Genomic DNA, 18,359 nt, shown 5'->3' on the forward strand with positions numbered 1-18,359 from the left:
AGCCCAGTTGGCTCTAGGCACACCCCTGAGTATGTGCAGGGCCAGGACTAGGGAGGGACATACTGGCCCAGCTGTCACTCAATAGAGAGGCCTTCTACTTTTTTTTTTTAGACAGAGTCTCACACTGTCACCCAGGCTGGAGTGCAGTGGCACGATCTCAGCTCACTGCAAGCTCTGCCTCGCTTGTTCATGCCATGCTCCTGCCTCAGCCTCCCAAGTAGCTGGGACTACAGGTGCCCGCCACCACGCCCGGCTAATTTTTTGTATTTTTAGTAGAGACAGGGTTTCACCATGTTAGCCAGGATGGTCTCGATCTCCGGACCTCATGATCTGCCCACCTCGGCCTCCCAAAGTGCTGGGATTACAGGCATGAGCCACCACGCCCAGCCGAGGCCTTCTACTTTTAAGTCTCACATTTTGCTCTATTTGAGTCTTTTCCAATGAGCATGTAATTTTAAAAATCAAAGTAGATGATTACATAAATAAAATAAACATGGCCCACTCACATCCCCCACTTGTCACCACTGCTCAGCGCCCCCCAACCAAGCAGCGAGGCAGACACAGCAGGCAGCACGTATCTTTGACACCCAAGCAAGCGCATTACCAGCTTTATTCTTCGCAAGTTTTTTGCTGCTTGCAGTTCCAGATCCGTAAGTCACACCATCAATGGTCACCGAGGCACCAAAAGGCTCACTTGGGTTCTCTTAAAATTAAAATTACTTGTTTTAAAACATACGAGTCAAGACATTAAAAGCGTGTGCACAGTCTGCCCACACCGACAGACAAGGCGCAGTCAGGGGCTGTCCCTGCAGAGAGTGAGCCTGTGCTTGACTGCAGAGACCTGGGGCTCCCTGGGACTGGAGACGGGCAGCAGACAGGCAGCAGCAAAGGGCACAGCTGGGAAAGTGGAGGGAAATGGGGCACGTGGGAGATGGTGAGCCAGAGGGGCAGCAGGAGGCTCGGGGCAGAGCCTCCTACGACAGGGACTGAGGTCTATGAAAGACGGACACAGGACTGTCGGAATGGGAAAGCACAAGATGTGGCTTGCCAAAGAAACACCACCTCAAAGGATGAATGACCCCCAGGCTCCAGCTTCCAAGGGGAAGACAGACTGGTCTTCACAAAGGTGTGATGAGGGCACCCAAGGAAGACAGAGCTGGTGGGAAAAGCATGCCCAAGGACCCTTCAGACACCCAGGGGCACCAGGAGACCAGGGAAAGGACCCAGCGCACAGTGGGGAGGCCTTGCTCGCAGTAAGGCTGTCCATGACAACACAGGATCAGAAACCAGTAAGGCAGACGGGGCAAGACAAGAGGAAGGTGGGGAGAGGGGACAGACTGGAAGGGGAAAGCAGAGCCACCCACTCAGACGGGGCGCAGCTCCAGGAAACAAGCCACCCATCTGCAGCACATTGCTCTCTACCCTTCCCTTCCCTCCCGTCCCAGTAGAGTAGGGATAGCGGTCAGCGCCTGCCTCCCCAGCCCTGACCGAAGTGACACCTTGTGATTCTTTAGGACTGAAATGGGGAAGGTTAGACTTACCACATTCAAAGAAATTATAGACAGGGCGGACCTTGAGGACACGCTGCATGTACTCGTGCAGGATGCAGACCTCGGATTTCCCGTTGGGGTTAATAACAAACTCTGTGACAAAAAGGACCATCTCAGCAAGTGTGAAGCAGTGCCACAAGCTAGCACACAGCTTCCTGTTACTATGTCAGTAACTAGGGGCTCACCACTGTGAATGTGGCAGACCCCTGCATTCGTGGGATAAACATAAGCTTTGAACGAAATGCAACTCATAAAACATGCCCTCAACACATCACATTAGAAATAACAGCATAACCAGTCTGCTGATGTTAAAATGCAGAGGCTTATACCTTTCTTTGTGGGTGCATCTTGCACTGATAAAGTAATGAGCTTCTGATTGGCTGGCAAGATGGGCCTCTCGGACTCCGCCTGCTTCCGCTTCATTTCCCGATTGAATTGCCGCCGCTCAGCCCAAGTCCTGAATTTTTTCACAGTAACTTGCTCAAAGTCAAAACGCTTCTCCAGGTAGCTTCGAAATTCCTCGAGATCTGTCCCAGATTTACCAGAGAAACAAATTACTTAACTTCCAACATAGGAGTCAGGTTCTCACAGCCCAGCGCATGGGGCAGGCCCAGGCCACATGACACTATTTCCCTTCCCCGTCCCTTTCAAATGGGAGGGAAGCAAAGAATGAAGGCCTCCCTACACCAGCTCAGATTATTCTGGCAGGTCCCTTCTGGATGAATTTCTGAGATGTTCTTTTACTTTATTTGGGGCAAGAAGAATACAAAAATGAAAAGGAAAAAAGAAAGCTTAAAAAAGTCAAATGGCCTTCGGGACTTCCTCCCTGTATCAAAACAGGTGCCCGAATGCCAGCAGCACCCGGGCTCCATGCGCCCGCCACCTCTCTGACCACCTCACTCTTTTCCTTCTGGCCATCCAGGCCACCTCTGTAGTCAGCAACACACCCAGGCAGCTCCCTGCACAGGGCCTCGCATTTGTCACATTTCCTCCCGGGCCACTTCCCCATCCTCAGCAACAGCCCCCATCACAGGCTCTTCTAGGGCACCCCACACTCCACGGAGTTATGAGACAGGCTGGGTAGTGATGTACAGACAAACAGAAACCTAGAAAATGGAAAGTGCTCTTTGAAAGTAATCCAACAGGTGGGTTCACAGAGACCTGCCACACCTGAAGAGAGAAGTAAGACTTAAATGGTGGGACTAGGCTAAAAGACATGGAAGAGAGAATGGGAAACACTAGTACACATCCAGCAAGCAATTGCAGGATTGAAGAGGGAACTATCCACAGAATGGTGACAGTTTCCCAACACTGAGTCATGGCTCACTGAGCTCATCAAGACAAATCAAAACAATGCCACATGAGCACATCCTACTGAAAAAGCAAGACTTAGGGAAAGATCATACAAACAACCAGAGAGAAAAGGGCCCACTGCCAGTGCCAGCAGCCATCTCCCCAGCAGCCTCAGCCATGCAGATGCCACAGAGCCCACAGACAGGAGCCTAGGGTGCTGCACCCAGGCAGGTTCTTGCAAGGACAGAAAGACAAGCCTTTCAGCCACACCAACAGTGGAGGTGCGCAGCCCCTTGCTCACAAGTACAACTAGGAACTAGGAACAATTATGGCCTTCATTAGAAAAACAAAGCTCATGGGTCCCAGGAGGCAAGAAGGGAAGAATCCTTCAAAAACTCACCAACAGATTCGTCTTTGCACACCTCAACTTTGGCCTTCACCTGCCCCAGGGCCCCAGGGGCTGCCTCAGCCCCTAGTGGGTCTTTCTCGTCCGGGGGCCCCAGGTCAGCACCCATAGAGTCAGGCTCATCCAGGGGAAACTCCAGCTCTGCAGATCGGCTCAGGGGCTTGACAGGGGACACATTCCCACTAGGAGTGAGGTCACTGCTTTGCTCCCGTTCCTCGTTGTCCTTCATTTTCTTATAATGCAGACAAGGGATGCTACTCAGAGGAGGGTCGTGTTTCTGTGGATAGTGAAATTGCAATATGGATTACAAGGACAACCCGAGAGTCTGAAACTCTGATGCCTTTCACCGGCCTCTGCTTGGCTGCGGTGCCGTGTGTGTGGATGTGCACGTTTTGGTCTGAGAACTTACAAGCCTAAAGTCACGACTGATGCCTCCCCTACCCGTATGCTTCCCGTTCCCAAGAAGTATGGCCTGGACCAGGTGACCACCCGAGACTCTCTGTGTAGGTACACTGGGACTCCAGAGTTATGGAATGTCATGATCCACCCGTCGGGCAGCGGCTCTGTAGGTGGGCGGCCACGACCTGCACGGGAAGACAAGAACATCCTATAATCACTGTAAAAACACTTGGAATTGTTGCCACAGCACCTCCTGCACAAGAAATTGTTGGGTACTAGCATGTGTTTATCTGGGTCTTCACAGAGAATCGAAGTTCCTCTCTGCCTTGCTCACTGCTATGCCTCCAGGCCTAGGACAGATAGCATGTGGCCTGAGGTGGGAATTTACACGTGTCAAACCAGCACATGAAGGAGCACAGAACAGGTCTGTGCAAGATACAAGTCCCAGCTTCAGCTCCTGCCTCCACATCTGGTAAGTACTGCGGACACTGGACTCCCCTCTGCTGCCTGTCCGGTTGTGGCCAGAGGCGCCTTGGGGCCGGGTGAGCTTTGCTAATAAACTGCATGGCTGTCAGCCACTGCTCCCAGTGACCAGGTGACAAGTCTTTATTGTAACTGAGCTGCACTCTCAGCAGCATACAAAACACTGCTTCAAACGATTCCATTTCTAAGTCGGTTTAATACAGTACTCCCAACCCCTTCTTTGCTTTATAGGCAGTTGTGAGGAAGAGGTTTACGACTTATCAACTTGACACCTGCCACCAGGCCTGACTGCTGGGAAGAGCGTTAAGGCAAAGATGTAACTAAAACTTAATTTTCTCACAGGTATTGGGAACAAGTTAAAAACTTAGAAAGACCAGCCTAGGCAACACAGCAAGACCCCGACCCTACAAAAAACTTTTTAAAATTATCCAGGCATGGTGGCATACACCTATAGTCCTAGCTACTTGGGAGGCCGAGGTGGGAGGATCACTTGAGCCTGGGAGGCTGAGCCTGCAGTGAGCTACTCCAACCTGGGTAACAGCAAGACCCCGCCTCAAACAAAAAAATTAGAAAACAGAAGAAAGCAAATGAAACCTTAAAAAATATACATAAGGGGAAAAAGGGCCAGTGACTCTCAGGGCCAGGTACCCACCAAGTGGCCCTGACCCTGGACCTGACACCTGTACCCAGGCCACCATCAGGTGATGTTTCAGGGAGGGAGTGTTAAAGGTCAAGGGTGCATGCACACTGCGGGGACACTCTCCCCACAGAGTCAGGCCAAGATGGAGCTGCCTCCTGCCAGCTTTGGGTTAAGTTAGGAAAAGAAGCAAAGGGAATATGGAGCCAAGCAAGAGACGGGCCACGGGTCCGCTGGGGCTGCTCCTCTGTGACAGTGAGTGGTCACAAAGTTGGCCCAGCCACCTGAGGTGGGGGTCACGTGCAGCTGTCCGTCTGTGAACATCCAGGCATCCAGGCCAGAATGGCTGCTGACCTGTGAGCTGTGCAGGACGAATGTGGGTTTACCTTCTGAATGAGCCTGCTGAAAATGCAGCACCAAACCAGCCTCCTAGAGGCCCCGAGGTCAAGACTCCTGCCCCCAGCCCCAGAAGCTGAAGCCCCAGGTTCACCCTGCCTGCAACCGTCTAGCCCAAAAGCCCTCCTGCTTAACTGCTACCAACACGACATAGGCAGCAACATGTGGCACCTGGCATAGCTAACTTGTCCCCTCAATGGCCCAAGGAGGATGGCCATGTGCCACCCGCCCCTTGCTTTGCTCCCAGTCTCACCCTGCCACCTTCTGTACCCCAGCCCTCAGCCTGGGGTCTCACCTGTGAGCCTGAGTCCCCGTGCATCTCTTCAGTCCCTCTACCAAGCCCCACATCTCCACCAGGACCCTCACAGGTGCCTCCAAGCCACCAACTCTGACTCCCCCAACACCTGCACCACATCGATGACAGAGCCTCACAGTGCAACTCTGGGTGCCTCCCAAGTGCTCTCCCCACTGCCCTCAACTCAAAGTTGAGGAAGTGCCACGTCTACCAGGGCACTTCCACCCTGCCCACCTGAAGTGCACACACCATGCTGTGGCCCAGAAGCCATGTTGTTAAAAAAAAATCAGGTAACATCACTTGCTTCTGGTGGCTTCCTGTGACACTTGGTCCAGAACTAGAACCTGGATCACAACTATCACCTGCCATCTCATTGTGTACCCACCTTGCCCTTGGTCTCCACACCTCCAGCTCATGGTCATGCTGGCTCCTGGCATACACCAACATCCCCTCCTGACCCCCTCAGAAGTCCCCTCCCATTCCTCTGCACAGTGCCTGCTGCTCTGTGGTTTCCATAGCACACACCAGGATCTGCATCTGGGTCATGCATCAGGACGTCCTTGCATCCTGTGTTTCCCTCCTCAGATATTTCCATCCTGTCCTCAAACATGCCTCCACCCAGCCCACTACCTGGCACCAGAGCTCTCTCAAAGCATTTCTGCTAAGGAAGCAACCACCCTTCCACTGCCCTGGAACACCCACCGCTTCTGACCCACACACGTACTTTTGAGCACTGTTTTAATCTTGGTCATCATCGGCTGCACACTCGTCTCTCCATCTGACGGATGGTCGCTGTCTCCGCCATATTTTTCCTCTGTTCGCCTCTTTTTGGGGGCACAAAGGCCTTCTTCCAGCAGAGCATCCACATCGTTGTCAAAGTCATCCTGCAAAACACGCTGTTCAGACACCAAAGCCCCTGGCGCTCATGCTCCTGCAACAGCAGAGCTCAACAGCATTCCTGAGAACAGACACAGAAAGGAAGTGCTCTCAGGGGGCCTAGATGTGCCCTTAGGGTGCATGATCATCTGAAAAACAAACGGGATGAAGCTACCAGCTGACACCAACACACCTGATCCAGGGGCACACACTGCCAAGGAGCGTATCTCAGCAGCACCTGCTGCCCCACGCGCTGGATCAGGGGTGCAGGGCCTACCCATGGGCCAAATTTTTCATTAGGAAACTTTAAAAATCTGGACTCCTTACATCTTTCTCTTCTCCACATTAACATTATTCCACATCAGAGGGGATTTTGGTTTTGTTTTTTTTTTTTAATTTCCCTGCTTTCAAAAGATGCCGCAATTCCCAAATCTCTCTTTGGGTTTTGCTAAGAGCCCTCCAGAGGAGGGGCTGCCAACATACCTCGTAGGGGAAATTCAAGGCCTCTTCATCCACTCTGTCTCTCTGAACGATTGCTTTAGCCGTGAACCCGCCTGCTCCTTCTTCATCTAGCTCCAAATTGTCAGTAAAATCTTCTAACTCATCGAGCACTGCATACTCCACTCTCTTTTCCTGATCCAGCTCATTCTCCTCATCCTTCTTATCAGCACTCTCACCCCCTATGCCTACCCCGTCACCAACACTCCCGCCAAAGGGACAAGCATGCACGTCCCCACTGACAGGGCTAAGGAGCAGACCGCACTCCGCCCGCACGTCGCGCTCTGCTCCTGTGTACAGCACCTTCCTGTCCTTACTCCTGCAGCTCTCGGTAAAGCTCACGCTAATCTTTACATCCTTAAGCAACTTAAGGTCAGGGGAGAACTTCCGGACCGCAGGTGCGTGCCGGGCGGTGCGCGGGCTGTGGCCACTACAGTTCGGGTCTATGAGGAGGCGGCCCTTAGAGAAGGATCCTTTGGAGAGAAGAGAAGCTCCGTAGAAGTTGAAGGGGTCCTCGGCAGGGAGTTCGGACTGTCCATCACCACCAGAGCCAACGTCCATTACCTCTGCACCACTGGACGTTTGCAGGGGAGGTGGTGGAGACTGCTCACGGGGCAGCGCTTGGAAGGGGCGAGCTCGGCTCTCCATCACCGCTTCTCCTGCGGGCCCACACGGGAGCGGAGAGGGGCTCTCATCTGTCTCCATATTAAAAGCGCTTAAGACTAGTTTACAAGACCAGAGTTTTACAAGCCCTCACATAAATCTACACAGCTAACATGCACAAGTCCGCTGAGACCCGGGCGCGTCCTGCCGCGCTGTGTGCTGGCGGCTTAGTCAAGCTGGCCACATTGCTCTTTTCATTAATGTAGACAGCTTTTAGAACCACTGCCTCAATTATTGGAAATCACAATGCACTCAGCTTAAGTGACTGGCGACTAAGCGAGTCTGTCTTCATGCCGGAGTGGCACCTTTCTTCTTCTACCTGCAAAGAAATTTAAAAATATCGTCACAAAATGACAGAAACTTTCCACTTCCCTGGTACCAACTTAAAAGCCGAGCACTATTAACAGCATAGTAAAGGGCTTCAAAATAATATTCCCTAAGAGGACCTTTTAGGCATCAAAACAAACTAACCTTACTTTTTTTCTTCAGAACCTGAATTATAACTTAAGTCCAAAGTTAAATATTTTCTTAACTGCCCACTTTAATTCCTACTTCAGAAACACAAAAACTATATAATCATAAGGCTCAAAAAATATTTTAAAAATTTACACTAAACTCCACCACAGCATTCTTCTAACTCAGATAAGCAAGCATGTGGTGGGAGGCACCCTTTCTGGAACACACAGAAGGCACGTGGCCTCCCTCAGGCCACCAGAGCACAGCAATCCACTCACCTGCAAGGGCTGGGTCAGTCAGAGGGCGAGCGCGAGACCCTCAGCTCAACTCTGCGGCACTAGGGGCCTCAGAGGCATGGCCAGGCGCTCTGCTACCCAGGGACCCCAGGGCTCTCCTGGGCCCACAGGGTAGCACGTGGACGGGGACAGTGATGCAGCGTGCTGAGGTCACCAGAGGTGGCAGCATAGTTCTGTTCCCGATGGAGGAGAGGGGTGGGTGGCTGTGGGGAAGGGACCTGCCAGGATTTGGGGTGGGGAGCCACAAGAGACAGCTGGAGCCGAGGCACAGAGAGGCCTGGGTGCCATCTGCAGCCCATTCCGCCCTGGGGACAATAAGGAGCCACTGAAGGTGAAGCGACTCTCATGCCACAAGTAGGTTCCTACTTGAGAGGGGAGACCCACATTTGTGCCAGGCAGAAGTAACTGCATCCGAGGCACGGGGACAGTCCTCCAGGCCAGAGGACAAAGGTGTGAAAGAGGCCCTGGCAATGGGCCAAGAACAGTGTCACAGAACTGACCGCACTTGTTGACCCAATGGAGGTGGACAGCAGAGAAAACAGGGAACTAAAGACAAGGAAGGACACCCCAATTCCAGCATGCAGGCAGGAGCCTGGCGAGGAGAACAGAGGGGACCTCCAGGCAGGCTCTGAAGGTGCCAAGGCCACAACCCTGGAGCCATGACTGCCCCAGACATGGAAGGCCAGGACGCACTGAGGTGGTAGTCGCCAAACCCACAGGAGGAAGGCCACCCAGAGATGAGGGTTAAGGATGCAACTCTAGGAAGCCTTACTACAGAGGAAGCATGAAGAAAGGGACAACACGAAGCAGGGAAGATGGGTCTGAGGGGGCAGCCAGAAAACCCTGCATCAGAGCAGGAGGAGCACATGCAGACACACACACATGCACACTCCCACAACGTGCACGGGAACACGCATGCATGCACATGCGTGCACACCAGTAAAGATGCACACATGCAAACCGCACTGCATGACCTAACATCCTCCCAAGATTCCCGGAAAGAACAGGAGATGCAGACATCACACATTTAACAAGGGATAGGGCATGGTGGTTGTACTTCGAAGGGGACACAACATGAAAACCAGAGACTAGTTTAGGTTTAATCAATACATTTAACAACTATCCACTGGCCATCTACTCTGAGGAACGCACTATATGGACAAGAGACAAGGTCACAGGGCCTGGACACACTAGCAGGTCAATGACCACTGCACTGTCACCCCATTTCCTGGATTCTAAGATGTCCTAACATTTCTGAATCCAATGGGAATTTCACACCTTATGTCCCCAAAGATGTGTCCATCAAATGTGCTGAGGATCCAGGAAACACAGCACAGAGCTAACAACTGACTATAAAGTGCTGAAGACGCTCAAGAGGCTGTGGGCAGCAACCAGGCAGGCATGAGGAACACTAACTGGGGTGAGGTCAGTCTCCTGGCAACCAAGAAAGACCATTACAGAGAACAGACCAAAGGGTCAATGCGCCCAGTGCCACAGATTACAAGGAAGACCAGGGCCAGACACCTCAGAACCTGGCAGTCCCATAGAGACCCTGGTGAGTCAATCCATGATTCTGGGACACAAAAAGCTACGTGAAGAAGCCACAAGGAGCAGGGGATTAGAGACCAACCAACGGTGGGACAGAATGGGGAAGCCTGCTACCACAGAAGGCGAAGAAGCAGCCAGAGTAGACGTTCCAAGCAAAGGTGCTAATGGGGCCAAGCGGCGGCACTGAAGAAATGCACAGCAGGGAAGCCTGGTGCCTTACAAGTGAGTGCGCTCCTTGGGAAAGCAGGCCCAGAGCTCAGTGGTGGGCAGTCCTGGGCAAGTTCCTTCCTCCCCTCTATAGGCTTTCTCCATTCATCGCACACACACACCTTCCTAGATGCTACAGACACAAGGTGGACAAAACCCTGCCCTACAGAGCTCACATTTTAGTGGGAGAGATGGACTGCTAACAACTAAGAAAAGCATGTACCCTGTCACATGCCAAGAAGAACTCAAGCAAAAACAAAACAAGGAAAACGCCTGAAGAAGGGGAGGCAGTTTTAGGAAGGGGGATCCAAGAAGGCCTCATGGCCTGCGTCCACGTGAAGGCAGAGGAGTGAGCCAGGTGGGTTACAGGGCTGGGCGGAGGGGATGTTCCAGGTGACACTGAGAGGAAAAGCAGAGGGCTGGGGTCAGGAATGTGGTGTGGCCAGCTGGGGCAGTATGCTGAGGGGGCGTGACAGTGGGCCAGGTCCATGAGGGCAGATGGATCAGGGCTGGTTCTCCCAGGCTGCTGCCAGGACTTTGGCTCTTAGTGAGAGAGATGGGCCACCGGATAGGAAAGCCCACACAGTGGCATCAGCTGATTCCAGGATAGCAGTGGCAACCAAACCTCAGCCAGGCCCTGTTCTAAGCACTTTAAGCATTTTAACTCACCCAGTTCTCACATAGCATTATGGAAGAAAGGCTCACCCACATGCTCAAGGTCACACAGCTAGGAAGTGATGGAGCTGCTTTACAAGCAGGCAAGCTGGCTTGCATCTACACCACCTCTGTTTTATACCATCTTATGGTTTAAAAGAACCACTCTGGGCTGGGCGCGGTGGTGCACGCCTGTAATTCCAGCACTTTGGGAGGCTGAGGCAGGCGGATCACAAGGTCAGGAGATCGAGACCACCCTGGCTAACACATTGAAACCCCGTCTCTATTAAAAATACAAAAAATTAGCTGAGTGTGATGGCGGGTGCCTATAGTCCCAGCTACTCGGGAGGCTGAGGCAGGAGAATGGCTTGAACCCAGGAGGCAGAGCTTACAGTGAGCGGAGATCGCGCCACTGCACTCCAGCCTAGCCTAGGCAACAAAGCGAGACTCTGTCTCAAAAAAAAAAAAAAGAATCACTCTGTGGCCAGGCACAGTGGCTCACGCCTGTAATCCCAGCGCTTTGGGAGGCTGAGGCAGGCAGATCATTTGAGGTCAGGAGTTCGAGACCAGCCTGGCCGACATGGTGAAACCCCGTCTCTACTAAAAATACAAAAATCAGCCAGGCGTGGTGGTGGTGGACACCTGCAGTCCCAGCTACTTGGGAGGCTGAGGCAGGAGAATTGCTTGAACCCAGGAGGCAGAAGTTGCAGTGAGCTGAGATCGTGCCACTGCACTCCAGTCTGGGCGACAGAGCGAGATTCTGTCTCAAAAAACAAAAACAAAAACAAAAACAAAAAAAACGAAGAATCACTCTGTGTCCAGAAAAACTATAGGTGGTGGATGGGAAGTGAGGACCGAAGGTGACAGTAAAGAGAATTAGAGGCTCACCAGGTAGGCTGGGCCAGGATGTTAACTTGAAGGTGGTGAGAAATGGTCTGTGCTTAGAAATAGAAGGTGAGCTGACAGGACCTCCTTAGGACTGCATAAAGGTGTAAGAAAGAGAGGAATCAAAGGGACTTTAGACAGGCCAAGGAATGTTTTGGCATGGGTGAAGATTTGAATTTGGTTTGGATACGGCTGCTTGGTGCCAAAGTAACACATGGAGATATGGAAGAGGTGGCCAGAAACACCAGGCTGGAGCTCAGAAGAGATGCCAGGGCTGGAGCTGTGAAGATGTCAAGGAAAGCTGGCATTAAAGCCAAGAGGCTGGATGACATCACAAAGGAGAGGGCTACAACAAGAGAGTCTAAGACTGGGCAAGCCAGTCCTAAGCACATTTCCTACCCCAAAGTCACGGTGAGACTACAAAACAACCCCTGGGAAGTGCTCCACACAGCACCTGGCCGCAAAGGGCTCAAAGGGAGCTCAGCTCTCCGCCCGTAGGCCTCCCCACTACTCCAGCTGACCAAACACCGCATGCAAACCCTGCCTTGTCAACAGGACTATCGGACAGGAACGGGCTCACGGCAAGCTCCCCCGGACCCTTGGCACGGGGAGAAAACCCATACACTTGGACAGCACCCTTCCTCCTAGCCCACTTGCTGTGTTGGCTAAGAGAGGCACTAGCTGTGACGGGCCAGCACCAGTGCCAGCGCCATGGAGGCTGCCTTTTGGTCAAGTCTCTCCCGCTGCAGCCTCCCGCCCAACCCAGCGGCAGTATGACCTCATCCGTTCCTTTTGTCATCCTCCAACAGGCCTCATATCCTGCACTTAGAGGCAACACTGGGTACCCCGGGCTGGCCATTCACTCCCTTTTGTGAGTGAAGGCCTGCAGCAGGGTTTGGGCCGCTCCCACAGCTGGGAGTCTAGTCTGGCCAGGAAACAGTGGATCCTCGCCTGGTGGTTGGCCTCGAACAGTCGACAGCCATAGACAGGACTGCCGTGCAGGAACAAGGTACATGCAAGCATGCAAAAAGGCAAATCAGACTCCTGCCACAAGAAACCCAAGTCCATGGGTTGACACCAGACAGGCATCACTGTCAACAGGTTGCCACCTTCCATTTATTTCCGCCATGCTCATTGTTACAATAAAACCGTATCCCAATTATCTACGTGACACTCAACCCGTGAGCATTCTGTGGACAAAAAGACTTAGGCGACTTCTTGGATTTCCCAAACTGTGTTAAAGCCAGCAGGGTCCCAGGCGAGCACTGGCCCTTCTGTCCACACCTTTCCCGCCTGAAGGCGATGCTAGGCTTCGGGCCCGCCGGGAGAGGAGCCTCTTTACCCGGGCGGACAGCGACGAGCGTCGGCAACGCCTGGGCCCGGGGCCCGCCCCCCAGCCCCGGAGGGGTCCCCACCCCGCGCTCTCCACCGCCCGCGGCCATGTTGCCTCACAAAGGCCGGGCTCCGCGCTCCCGCCCCGCCCGCGGCCTCGGTCCCGGAGGAAGGCGGGAGGGAAGGGCGCGCCCTCGCGCAGGCCGTGGCGCCCGCCCAACCGCCCGCGGGGCGCCCCTCGCGCCCCGCACCTACCTGAGGCGCCCGCGGGCTGCCCGAGCCGCCCGCAGCCAAACCACAGCCGGGAAAGCCTCACCGACCGACCGCCGCAGACATCTGGAAAGCCTGTCCAGGCTCTCCGGTCGCCGGGACCCGCCTGCCGGGCCGGGCAAGCGGAGGGCGGGCCTTCGCGGAGTGCGGCCAATCCCCGCGCGCAGCCGCCCCGCATTGGGGGAGCCGCAGAGCGGGCTGCGGAGGCCGCCAATCGGCGGCGCGTAGCGCGCGTATCCGCCGCGCGCGGCCCAATAGCGCGGCCGCGCGGGCGGGACCAGGAGCCCAGGCCGCGGTCGCGCTAACAGTCGCTGCCCGGGCGGGGCGCGCCGGACGGAGGGCGGCGGCCGCGAGGAGCGCCGGGAACGGGAAGCGCCGGGAATGCCGGGAGCAGGGGAGCGCGGGAAGCGCGGGAAGATCGAGGAGCGCGGGGAATGCCGGGAACAGGGAGCGCGGAGTACGCCGGGAGCGGACGCGCAGACGGGCCACCTTCGGTGGACACTGCAGAAGAGACCGTGCACACACAGGCGTTACACAACTCGGTTAAAAGCATCACTGTATCAGACATCATCATTTATAAAGAACGCGTGTGCTCAACTGTCTGGCGCTGTTCCATTTGTTAATACAGGATTTCCAAAACAGGGAGGGTTCAGCCGGGCGCGGTGGCTTGCGCCTGTAATCCCAGTTTTGGGAGTTCGAGGCAGGAGAATTACTTGAGCCCAGGAGTTCGAGACCAGCCTGGCTAACATAGTGAGACCCCAGTATCTACAAATTTTCTTTTTTTTTTTTTTTTGAGGCGGTGTCTCGCTTTGTCTCCCAGGCTGGGGTGCAGTGGCGCGATCTCAGCTCACTGCAACCTCTGCCTCCCGGGTTCAAGCGATTCTCCTGGCTCACCCACCCGAGTAACTGGGATTACAGGCGCCCACCACCACGCCCGGCTAATTTTTATATTTTTGGTAGAGACAGGGTTTCACCATGTTGGCCAGGCTGGTATCAAACTCCTGGCCTCAGTTGATCTGCCTGCCTCGGCCTCCCAAAGTGCTGGGATTACAGGCGTAAGCCACCGCGCCCGGCCCAAAATTTTTTTTTAATTAGCCGCGTGGTGGCGGGCGTCTGTGGTCCGAGCTACTCGGGAGGCTGAAGTGGAAGGATCGCCTGAGTCCAGGAGTTCCAGGCTGCAGTGATCCGAGATAACACCACTTTCACTCCAGCCTGGGCGACAGAGTGAGACTCCGTCTCAAAAAAAAAAAAAAAAAGGAAAAGGAGGGTATGAGTAAGTGAGGGTACAGCTCTTCCTTAGACTAGCTTTCCTGTCAATAAATGTGGAAGGAATAGTGGAAATAGAAAAATTTTCCATTGGGTAGCCACCCCAATAATAGCTGCTGTAGACGAAAATCTTGAGTGATAAAAATAGTGGGCCGGGCCCTGTGGCTCACGCCTGTAATCCCAGTACTTTGGGAGGCCGAAGCAGGCGGATCGCCTGAGCTCAGGAGTTCCACACCAGCCTGGGCAACGTGGCGAAACCTTGTCTCTACTAAAAGTACAAGAAGTAGCCAGGCGTGGTAGCAGGCACCTGTAATCCCAGCTACTCGGGAGGCTGAGGCAGGAGAATCGCTTGAATCCGGGAGGTAGAGGTTGCAATGAGCTGAGATCGATCGGGCCACTGCACTCCAGCCTGGGTGACAGAACGAGACCGTCTCCAGAAAAAATAGTGAGCAAGGCCGGGCACAGTGGCTCATGCCTGTAATCCCAGCACTTTGGGAGGCCGAGGCGGGCGGATCACTTGAGGTTAGGAGTTTGAGACCAGCCTGACCAACATGGTGAAACCCTGTCTCTACTATAAATACAAAAAAAAAAAAATAGCAGGGTTTGGTGGCAGGTGCCTGTCGTCCCAGCTACTGTGGAGGCTGAAGCTGGAGAATTGCTTGAACCTGGGAGGCAGGAGTTGCAGTGAGCCAAGATCGAGCCACTGCACTCCAGCATGGGCAACAGAACGAGACTCGGTCCCCAGCCCCCGCCCCCCCAACAAAAAAAATAGGCCAGGCACGGTGGCTTACGCCTGTAATCCTAGCACTTTGGGAGGCTGAGGTGGGTGGATCACGAGGTCAAGAGATCAAGACCATCCTGGCCAACACGGTGAAACCTCGTCTCTACTAAAACTACAAAAAAATTAGCTGGGCATGGTGGCACGTGCCTGTAGTCCCAGCTACTCGGGAGTCCGAGGCAGGAGAATCGCTTGAACCTGGGAGGCAGAGGTTGTGGTGAGCCGGGATCACGCCACTGCACTCCAGCCTGGGCGACAGAGTGAGACTCCGTCTCAAGAAAAAAAAAATACTGGGCAAAAACATGACAAACAGGTTTTGTTTTGTTTTCAGAGTTGCAAAGTTTCTCCCCCAAGATACTAATTGCCTAGGGAAAATAGTAGTTTTAGAGTGGAAAAAAACTTGGGCGACACCACCTTTAACCAAGCCATCAAGGTCGCCAGCAAACTTAGCAAATTGTACCATTTAAATATGTGTATTGCATTGTATATAAATTCTGCCTCAATAGAAATGAAAAAAGTTAGTTCCAGTAAGAGGACATACTGTGGCCCTCCTGAGAAGGACACAATTTCATTTGTGGGTATTTTTGCCCAAAAGGCAGAATCTGAATGAAGAGCAGACAAACCCCAAATTAGGGGCATTCTGCAAAATTACCAGCCAGTGCTTTTCAAGTATCAAGATCATTCAAGTCGAAGATAGACTGAGGAGCCATCTTCAATTAAAAGAGATAACAAAATGCAGTGTGGAATCCAGACCATAGATGGGATCCTGGCTTAGAAAAGGGACATTAGTGGGACAATTGATAGAATTCAAACAAGGTCTGTAGATTAGTTAATACTATTGTATTGGCCTGGCGCGGTGGCTCACGCCTGTAATCCCAGCATTTTGGGAGGCTGAGGCGGGCAGATCATGAGGTCAGATCGAGACCATCCTGGCTAACAGGGTGAAACCCCGTCTCTACTAAAAATACAAAAACATTAGCCAGGCGCGGTGGCATGCACTTGTAGTTGCAGCTACTCAGGAGGCTGAGGCAGGAGAATTGCTTGAACCCGGGATGCAGAGGTTGCAGTGAGCCAAGATCGCGCCACTGCACTCCAGCCTGGGAGACAGCAGGAGACTCTGTCTCAAAAAAAAAAAAACAAAAAAAAAAAACAGTAAAAAGTATCGTGTTGTTGTATTGACAAAAGATTATTTGCTTGGCCAAACTTTAGTCAGGCTCCTAAACCTTCTAGGCCCGTCTGAGAATTCCAGTTTAGCAAGAACCACCCTGCTTTTGATATCTGATCGCCCTCAATACTTATGAAATTCCTCATCCCTCTACCATCCTCTAGATGATGTCTGATCACCCCAGCCTGTCTTCACCAAGAATCCTCTTAGGTCAGCTTAGCCAGTATCCCCCTTATCGCTTATGTTTCTTCTTAGTAATTTTCCATCCACTGACCGCCGCCCTGCTTCTTGGCTATCAGTTCACACTTGTCCATGCTGTATTCAGAGTTGAGCCCAATCTCTCTCCTGCAGCAAAACCCCATTGCCTGTGGTCCATATGCCAGTGGCAGTGCTCCTGAATAAGGCCTTCCCGACCGTGCTTTGACAAGGGCTGAAGAATTTTTTTCTTAATGGTTGTGGTGCCACAGGCCTCTCACCCAGGACTCTCAGTGTGCAATTTTGCAGGCTTTGTCTTCTCTCCTGACTGGCTGATTGGGGATCTACTGGTGAGTCAAACTCCTGGACCATGACTGTCGACAAACTTTTATTTTAGCTGGTAAGGAGAGATTTTTATTTTTAAGGTCCCAGCCTTCTTCTGAAAGGTATAATACTTCCTGGGTTGGAAGGTCTTCCTCGTGGCTTCTCGTTCTGAATGGGGATTCACTCCCTGACTCCTGGGCTGGAAGTCTCTTCTTCCCACTGTGAGGCCTCTCTATTCTCTCTATTGGATCCTACTTCTCCCATCGGAACTTCTCAGTCACCTGAATCCCCTCTCCTCAAACCCCTTCAGACTATATACTCTGCCAACTTTCTTTCTTTCCTTCTTTCTTTCTTTTTCTTTCTTTCTTTCTTTCATTTATTTATTTAAGACAGAGACTCACTGGGTCACCCAGGCTAGAGTGCAGTGGCACAGTCTCAGCTCACTGCAGCCTCCACCTCCTGGGTTCAAGCTATTCTCCTGCCTCAGTCTCCAAGGTAGCTGGGACTATAAGCGCACGCCACCACGCCCAGCTAATTTTTTTGTATTTTTGTAGAGACCAGGTTTCACCATGTTGGCAAGACTGGTCTCAAACTCCTGGCCTCAAGTGATCTGCCTGCCTTGGCCTCCCAAAGTGCTGGGATTACAGGCATGAGCCACCGGGTCTGGCCTCTGCCAACTTTAGTTGCAGGGCAACTACATATGTATGTTTGTATGTTATGTATACATGATATTTTTCTACCTCCAGATAGTAGCACCAAATTAATTTATAAAATCCCTTAAAGGAATAACTGACTCTGTGCTAATATATATAGCAACTGGTTGTTCCAGAATGAGAAAGAAAAAAAATGTAGGGGAAAAAAAGTACTGATAGATTTTTTTTTTTTTTTTTTTTGAGATGGCGTCTCACTGTGTCGCCCAGGCTGGAGTGCAGTGGCACGATCTCGACTCACTGAAACGTCTGCCTCCCGGGTTCACGCCATGCTCCTGCCTCAGCCTCCCGAGTAGCTGGAACTACAGCTGCCCACCACCATATCCAGCTAATTTTTTGTATTTTTAGTAGAGACAGGGTTTCACTGTGTTAGCTAGGCTGGTCTCGATCTCCTGACCTCATGATCCACCCGCCTCGGCCTCCCAAAGTGCTGGGATTACAGGCAGGAGCCACCGTGCCCGGCCAGATATTTTTTTTAAGTTGCAAAAGATCTATAGAAAAGAAATCTTGGAAAAGAAATATTATCTTGTGTGAGATTGGATGGATTCATTCATAAGGTTTTGTTAAAATTAGCTTTATTAGTAGTGCTATGATGCAGAACTTTAACTTGATCTTCTATGTTGAAATGACAAAGTTTTCTTAGAGTATTTGAGATTATGAAGATTTCTGTTTACCTTTTATTATTATTATTATTTTATTTTTTATTTTTGAGACAGAGTCTCACTCTGTCGCCCAGGCTGGAGTGCAATGGCGCAATCTCAGCTCACTGCAAGCTCC

General features: G+C 52.4%; 1 protein-coding gene across 1 annotated transcript in view; it reads right to left on the bottom strand.

Annotated features, from left to right (window-relative positions):
- DGCR8 (DGCR8 microprocessor complex subunit) overlaps positions 1 to 13,292 on the bottom strand; it is a 31,301-nt gene extending 18,009 nt beyond the window's left edge. The window contains exons 1-8 of the mRNA XM_054469179.2: positions 13,126 to 13,292; positions 6,819 to 7,811; positions 6,184 to 6,343; positions 3,691 to 3,833; positions 3,244 to 3,526; positions 1,880 to 2,077; positions 1,542 to 1,643; positions 605 to 703 (exon numbers count right to left, since the gene is read on the bottom strand). Coding sequence (XP_054325154.1) covers positions 605 to 703; positions 1,542 to 1,643; positions 1,880 to 2,077; positions 3,244 to 3,526; positions 3,691 to 3,833; positions 6,184 to 6,343; positions 6,819 to 7,538 — 1,705 coding nt within the window. The 5' untranslated portion in view covers positions 7,539 to 7,811; positions 13,126 to 13,292. The remainder of the gene's footprint in view (positions 1 to 604; positions 704 to 1,541; positions 1,644 to 1,879; positions 2,078 to 3,243; positions 3,527 to 3,690; positions 3,834 to 6,183; positions 6,344 to 6,818; positions 7,812 to 13,125) is intronic.
- Between the last annotated feature and the right edge of the window lie 5,067 nt (positions 13,293 to 18,359).

Source organism: Pongo pygmaeus, chromosome 23 (genome assembly GCF_028885625.2).
Source record: "Pongo pygmaeus isolate AG05252 chromosome 23, NHGRI_mPonPyg2-v2.0_pri, whole genome shotgun sequence".
NCBI classification, from domain to species: domain Eukaryota; kingdom Metazoa; phylum Chordata; class Mammalia; order Primates; family Hominidae; genus Pongo; species Pongo pygmaeus.